The sequence below is a fragment of the Festucalex cinctus genome, chromosome 18 (genome assembly GCF_051991245.1).
Source record: "Festucalex cinctus isolate MCC-2025b chromosome 18, RoL_Fcin_1.0, whole genome shotgun sequence".
In the NCBI taxonomy this organism is placed as follows: Eukaryota; Metazoa; Chordata; class Actinopteri; order Syngnathiformes; family Syngnathidae; genus Festucalex; species Festucalex cinctus.
The window spans coordinates 2,755,066-2,763,175 of record NC_135428.1 but is presented as its reverse complement, the minus strand read 5'-3'; the positions used below and the strand labels follow the sequence as shown (position 1 = coordinate 2,763,175).

Here is an 8,110-nt window from a genome sequence, read left to right as displayed (position 1 = left end):
AAAAAAAACAAAAACAAAAAAACTTGGCAAATTCTAATAATTTATGTAGTCTGTCATCATGTTCGCAAGTGGCTTAATCTCCTCCAGATTTTCCAGTATTCACACCAACTAGGACACAGAGGCCCCGGGCTGATTATTATATAATCTCTGGCATGCATTTCTAGACAGTACAAACATCCAGGTTGCTACAGTTCCCAGCTTTTCTTTTGCATACTAAAAAGCTACTGGGGGTTGCCTTTGGCATCCAATGTGTTTATCTGTCTCTCAATATCTTTTCCCCTCATCAGGCGTTCTAAGTTGTGGCAATGTGTTGTCAGTTGACATTAGTTTAAATACTGTAGTTGAGGTGGTGGTGTTGTTCCTGTCGTTGCTTTCTTGCCTGTATTGTGCACAGTCGACAACAAATGGAAAAAGTCCTGCTCTCTGGCTGGTTATTAATAATGATCTGTATCTGTTTTGCGGCTAATTGACTTGTCTCTAGGCTTAACCGATTCCCTTGTAAATTAGCGACCTTTTATGTGCTACTGCAAATGTTCTTATTGGAAGCTGCTGTTGTTTGAGTTCGTTCTTCCTCCGGAGCTGTAAAAACCACAGCCAAATGACCAGTGACCAGAAAATGCAAAAGTGTACAGTGCTCATAATATTCCAAACAATGTAGTGTTATAATAGCAACAGTCTTTTTACCACCGATTGACTCCGCTCCAAAGCTGTCCACCCCCAGATGATAACATTTCATTGCAAGAAAATCCCTTCTCTCACTTCTACTCTGTTGGGCATGCGGCGTGCACTGAACTCGTAATTACAATGTTTATGACAGCACTTGAAGGCAGCAATGGATACAGTGGACAGGCGAGGTCCAGGCTGGTAGATGCCTTGTCTGGCTGACATTTTCCTGCACACTCACACTTAAAGCATAACACCACTACTGTTATGACTCGCATACAGAACACACTCTTCTTTGTGGTTTCATAAAGAAAGAGAAGGCATGCGCGTTCTGTTTCCCCTCCCTCCTCTTTTGTGACTACTTTTAATTCAGCAGTACAGTACTTACTATGACATCAGTGTCTCAGCTAACTTGGCAGTTTGTAGAATCAGGTAGATATTGTATGAAAATGTAGTTGTTTAAGTCAGATATTGTCGAACTTTGGAGTAAATAATGTGGGCATGATCGTTTCTAGATCAGAGCTTGGCCTAGTGGTGACCATGTCTGCCTCACTGTTCTGGAGTTTATCGTTCAAATCTCGCCTCAGACCTTTCTGTGTGGAATTTTGTATGTTGTTACTCTGCTTGTATTGGTTTTCCACATATGGGCTTCCGCTAACATTCCAAAGACATGAATGCTAGGTTAATTGAAGACTAGAGATGCTGATTCTTGACGTTTATACTTGAACTTGGGGGGGGGGGGGGAATGCTCGGATACTATGACAGATATTTTCAGGTAAACATTTTGTTAGCCGACTGCAAATTACGCTCTGCAAAATGGATGATCTTCGCTGGTGATGATGAAATGAATGTTTAAGCGTCACCTGTTGCTCGTGTCATCATGAAAGGCAGTAAGACAGCTGCTTGAACGCACAGTTCCCCTAGTGAGATTTGCAGCAAAGTGGCCAGAGGGAAGGTGAGCAGCTGGCAAAATCAGGTCGTAACCCTCAAGTTTGTGTCTCTCCTGGAAAACTGCATACAGTGGATTGGGCTTGAAATCCCCACATAGCTGTGCAGCGTTTGAGACACACACCTGTGCACACAGTATCATTGTTCACCAAAATAATATAACCAATCATAATAATGTCTTCCGTATGGCTCATTCGTACCTTTTTAACAATAAACTGCAGTGAACTTTTATTGTGGAAGTGGGGCAGGGAATTCCGATATTTTTGGCCTTATACTTCAAAATCAGGCTCAGCAGGTTTGTTTTGTGTGTTATTTAAATGAGACAACCACGAAGCTTTAGAGCTCACTTTACGTTTGTCTCAACACGCGTGCACAAATTTACGCAAGTGATCCTGTTGTATGCTTCGTCATCCCAGCAACATACGAGACGAGATTCATCTTAAACAGTCACCAGATGCCACCTTTTGGAGATTGCAGGGCTCATCATTTAGGTCTTTATGCATATACTGTGCACGTACTTGTATATAATTATAGAAAGAATGGCTGAGATGTACTGTATATAACGTGTTTGAATGAACCCTAGAACGCTTAAGTGTTTGATTTCCTTTAATAATTGTGTTCATGAAGTGAATGAGGACATCAGTACTGTGGTATTAGTCATTTTATTCCAGTTATTTTTATGACAGCTGTGGCTCCTCTTTGAATGGATCAGGTTAAAATTTCGAGTGCTGACCTCACATGTGCACTTGCACTGTGTTCACTTTATCAGCAACGAGCAAAAAACAAACAAACAGGCACGTCAGTGTTTTCTCTTTTCAGCCGTCGCCTGATACGAGGCTGACCGTGTAAAATTCTCACTCCCAGTAGTGTGGACTGTGGAACTGCTTCCTTTGCTTGGAAGGAAGTCTTAAAATTCACCTTAAATATATTATTCAGTCTAATTTTCCATATAATTTTGCTGGGAATGTTGTTTTTCAAGGGATATTTAATTTGAAGCCAGTTCATTTAAAAATGATGATGAAGTTATCACATCCAATTGAACTATTAGATAAAGTCTGCCTGATGGATGATAATAGTAGCCGCATTATTTTCTATCCTTTCATGGGAAAGATATACTCGGCACTGAAGAAATGACAGTTTGAGCTACAAAGTAAAGCAGTCAGTGTACAGCTTGTAAAACAAAGTAAATCTACTGTTCCCCTCACAACAGCTCAACACGCAAGCATTGAATGTTTAAACCGCTAGCAACAAAAGTGAGTAAACCCCTCAGTGAAAATGTCAAGATTGGGGCTCAACGCTTCCATACTTAGTGTGACCACCGTTATTTACCAGCTCTGCTATAAAACCCTGGAGGGAATGGAGTTCACAAGACCTTCACAGGCTGCCTCTGGAATCCTCTTCCAGTCTTTCAAGATGATTGTGCAAAACAGGTGGATTTTAGAGACCTTGGGATCTAATTTTTGTGTCAAGTTCAGGTTCAAGCGCGAGGCGCGGTTTTAATCTGCACAGAGGCAGGTTAGACCTAGTGTTTGTATTTTTGGCAGACACTCACAAGCCAGTGCAGCGTGGTAGATTTTTGCACCAACAGGAGTGTGAACACAGCCGATTTGATTTGCCGTTGTGGCTCCTCTCATTCCATTTAAATGTGATGCCTGCAATGCGCACTGATCATCCTTGACATGGTGGAAAAAAAAGAAACTGATTTGCTCTAGTCCGGTGGCACGTCATAGTGCGTTCAGAAGGAACGGCAAGCTTGATTGACCAGAGAAAGGAGCTGAATGTCAAAATTCACAATAGGTGTTTATAGGTGTTACACGCGCACAGACACATAGTGGAACCTCACACAATCGTAATTAGTTCTCACATTGTAGGTGAACTATAGACGGAAGTCCACAGGTTAACTTTTATTAAAAAGAAACAAAAAAAGTGGGCGTTACCAGAGCAACATCAAACTTCAGTGGTTAAACACAACAAGAAGTATAAAACCTTATTGGAGCAGTGGAACGTGAAAGGCGTAACGAAAAGACGTAACACACTATACAACTCAAAAATCAGGAAATCACCAAAGCTTATGATAATTGGTAACTAACATCTAGCTAGAAGGGAGGCTGTCTAGTTAGTAATGGCAAATGGTCAAACAGTTGCGCTCGCTCCGTTTGCTTGTGGAGGCTGAAGTAATCATCTGCCGTTTATTGGCAGTTGGCAAACATCTTTTGATGTGCATTACTGCCACCCGCAGTTATGCACATCAAAAGATGTTTGCTGCTGCAATGTGTTTAATGCTTTGATGCTAGCCAAAATCAGCTCTAATGACTCATGCGATGTTTTGCCATCTTGTGTGATGCGATGGTTTAACATCCCCAAATTGTTAATGACAATAATGACATCCAGGTTAAATCCATTGGTCAATTAGGATTGCTTGTGAAAATGTTTTGATTTTGGCCGTCTGATTAACTCATTCACTCGCCGCCATTTTCACATTTCGCAATCCCGTTCGCTCCCGGCTGTTTTACTGGATTTTGACTGATTTTGCAAAGCCCACAGAATATTGTGTTCTATTGCTATAAAGGCATAGAACGTATCAAAAGAAAGATTAAAGTCTCTTCTTTCATCAGGAAAAAAAAGTATGTCTCTAACTGTTTCCGTTTTGCAGCAATTAGCATTAGAATAGAACTAAGTTTCATCGGTTTTCACAAATCTATTCAAAATTGTAAGTAATTTAGCTTTTTTTTTTATACATGGCCCCGGTTGATCTCCTTTCTGCAACCGCTCTTTGCAGTTGAGAGGCTGCATCAAAAGCCTTCTGTATGCTCTAGCATAAAAAAAAAAAAAATGTATAAATACGTCTTTGGGACACTTAGAACATTTAAAAAAAAAACAAAAAAAAAACGTATTTACACGTTGTTGGGAGCAAATGAGTTTGTCTTTTTTTTTTTTTTGAAATGAATGAAAATATGGTTACCCTCACTTTGACAACGGTTAGAGTAAATGTGAAGTAATTTTGCTCGTGTTGTCTGTTTCTTAGTGGCCGTTTGTTTTCTCTCCCATGTCACGCACAGAACAACGTTTGCTACCACTTGTCTATTTAACATGCTCGAGTAATCTGGTCGTCCAACTCTTTTGGTTTGAACATCCTTTATTTATTGCTCACTGTCACAGGTTGCCAACCAGAACCGATTCCAAATGACTCCTTCGTAAACTTGCTCCTCTCTGTTCGATGTCATCTCATCAGTGTTAACTCATTCACTCCCAGGCGTTTTCACCGTTTTGTTGTTTTTTGACTGATTTTGTAATGCCTACAGGATTTGTGTTCTATTGCTTTAAAAACACGGAACCTACCAAAAGAAAGACTAGTCTCTTCTTTCATCAGGAAAAAAAGGTATATTTTTATCTGTTTCTGTTTTGCAGCAATTAGCATTAGAATATAGCTACGTTTCATCATTATTCACAAACCTGTTCAGAACACTGGGGAAAAGAGCTTGTTGCAACATGACCCGTGCTGCTGTCTTATACTCTGTTGCCACCTGCTGGCCGTTTTTTGTAATAACTATCATTGCTTTAAGCGACCCTTTCAGGTCTGAAGCTGCATCAAAGCCTTCTGTATGCTGCAGCATTAAAAAACAACCAAAAAAAACAACAACGTATAATTACGTTTTTGGGAGTGAATGAGTTAACAATGGAAACTCAGCGTGTACAATTTTTTATTTTTTTTGTTAATAATACTAATTTAAAGTGTTATGTCACAATTATAGGTCGCACAAGCTCGAGTGAATAAAAAAAATAAATACTCGCATTGTCTTGAATTTTAGGGGCAGAAAGTGACTATTTAGGCCCTGAGAACTATTTTATCCTCATGTGTAATGGTGTTGCTCAATCTGAGGCCTCGGCGAGTTCTTTTTCAGCAGTCCTTAACCTAACCCCTCCCACCAGCACCATCATCACAACTAACACCGCAAATCTCCCAGCTTATCCCGAGCCAGGAAAGACCACCGATTTGGCACAGCCACAGCTAATAGCTTGTTCAGGCCCACTGCTTTCGCACTTGAGTTAATATATCCCCTGAATTAGAATGGATTAATTGCAGGAATATACAGAGGGGGACAGGCTGCTAGCTCAGCCTGAACGGCATGGGAATAAACCGGCCGCATTGGCACACAATCACTCAAAAATTGAACAGATAGTTGATGGACGTAGCTGAAGGAGACGACGTGTCATACGTGTGTGTTTTGATTTTGCCACTGTTGAAATAGGCTGTTGAGCTGCTGTGGAACCTTACGTCCCAGCTTTAGCACTTACAGACCCCGTTGGTGAGATCTATACTTAACATGAGAGGTTTTCATGTATATCAGGGGTGTCCAAACTTTTTCATTTGAGGGCCACATACAGAAAATCGGAAGCATGCAAGGGCCACATAATGTTATGAAGAGAAATTGTGTGTTAAGTCCTAAAAATTGGACAAATAATTTATTTGTGCTTTTGCGTATTTAGAAAAATGCTGCAGTATATAAACCAATTTATTTGTAATATGGCAGTAGGGTTATTATAGTTTTGGAATTTTTCATTTTAGTTGGTTTTTATTAGTTTTCAGGGTGGTTCTGTTTTTATTTGTTTACTTCTTTAAAAAAATGCTTAGTTTTAGTTTGTTAGTTTCAGTATTAGGTTGTTTTTTTGCTTAAATGTGTATTTCTTGTGCGCAATATTGACCATGCGCCTTATATATGGATCAATATTGAGCCGCAACAGGTCTTGCTGTCAAGACGTGACCCTGCACGATCGCTGACGCGCATGTGCAGAAGATTCCCGCCATCTTGGATCGCTAGCTAAGACTAATACTTTACCTCAGAGAAAATAATAAATCAGGTGTTTATTCATTTTGGGAGTGAATGGAGTTGTCAGAAAGCTGGTTTGTAATCTATTAATAAAGTTTGACTGACCTATCTGACTGTTTTGTTGACATTCCCTTTAGCGCAGCACCATCTAATGGATGCATAACGTAACCCCAGCCTCTACTGTAGCACCTTTATATATGGGAAAAGTTTTAAAATATGCGCCTTGTAGTGCGGAAAATACGGGAACTGCTTGTATCTGAGTGATTTTAAATGCAGTCAGATCAAATCATTTACTATGTTTATTTGTTTTTGTTTTGTTGTTTTTTGTTTTTAACTCTGTCTGACCCCACTAGAGCAGTTATTTTTAATTGCAGCCTGTTACTAAGTTGCACGTTACCTCTCATACACGTTGCCACGATGATCACATTTCAACACGAGCCAACTCTGATAACTTCCAACCTTAACAGATGTGCACTCTTTAACGATCCATTTCCCACCTCTTGTCGTGCAGGCTGACTTGACGGGGATCAAATGGAAGCGGTTTGTGTGGCAGGGTCCCACCTCTGCCCCCATTCTGTTCCCGGTGACGGAGGAGGACCCCATCCTGTGCAGCTTCAGCCGCTGTCTGAAGGCGGACGTGCTGAGCGTATGGCGCCGCAGCCAGCGGCAGGGTCGGCGGGAAATTTGGCTATTCTGGTGGGGGGACGACCCCAACTTTGCCGATCTCATCCACCCCGAGCTTGCTGGTGAGTGCTGCTCGGTGCACATTTCCAGTCTGGAATCCTTAACTGCACAGTGCACAGTAGTACGTGTTGTTCCCTGTGATATCCCGACAGGAGAGTTGGACTTTATAGGGTTTAAGTGTGCGCGAGAGGAGTGTATAATGTACTTTGCAGCTGCATGATAGTTAAAAGGGAAGCTCACATCACATCAAAGTCTGTTTACAGGTCTTGGGAAGTGCAGCTGCATATGTGATAAGAGTCTTTTATGGGGCTGCGCTGGAAGCCGCAGGAATTCTGAAAAGATGATGTTGGGTTAAAAAAAAAAAAAAAAAAAAAAAAGAAAATCTGGGGTTCTGAACGTTGACTTGGTGAAAGTGAGTTGAGATGTTCTTTATTTGCAACCGCTTACATGGCAGACACTAGTGGACCTGAGACAGTTTTTGTGGCGCTCATGTTTTGAGAAGGAAAGCTCAAATGCAAGAATTCAAGCCTATGTATCATCAATGTGGTTATCAAAACAAAAAAAAACTGATATGACAAAGGCTTTGATCGTTCACGAAAAGAGACACAATGCTTCCATCTGATGGCCATAGTTAGTGTTTTTGATTCCACAACCCATTGACCAAGCAGCACTGCACTTAGAGAAAAAGAATAATAAAATAAAAAAACTTAGTTGATGTCAGTTAACGTTTATGGCGGCATACGCCATTTTATTTTTTTTATTTTATTTTAGATATACTTTTGAGTCCTACTTTTAGTCTAACAAATACATTGAAACATTGTATAAACTTTGCACAAGCACCATGAAGCTGAATTTTATTGATATGAGCCACAACCATAATAGATGGACCAACGTGGCATGTCTCTAATTATTGCTGGATTTCTTTATTCTCTGGTTTAACTGTATGAAATCAAATTGCCGATAATTATCGGCAGATTTCTCTATGA

General features: G+C 40.4%; 1 protein-coding gene across 3 annotated transcripts in view; it reads left to right on the top strand.

The window, feature by feature from the left end:
- med13a (mediator complex subunit 13a) overlaps nucleotides 1–8,110 on the top strand; it is a 101,046-nt gene that overhangs the window by 30,348 nt on the left and 62,588 nt on the right. For all 3 annotated transcript variants that reach the window (XM_077504769.1, XM_077504770.1, XM_077504768.1), the window contains exon 2: nucleotides 6,952–7,186. Coding sequence is in view for 1 of the 3 variants with exons in the window: in XM_077504768.1 (XP_077360894.1) it covers nucleotides 6,952–7,186 (235 nt within the window). In the remaining 2 variants the exon portion in view is untranslated. The remainder of the gene's footprint in view (nucleotides 1–6,951; nucleotides 7,187–8,110) is intronic.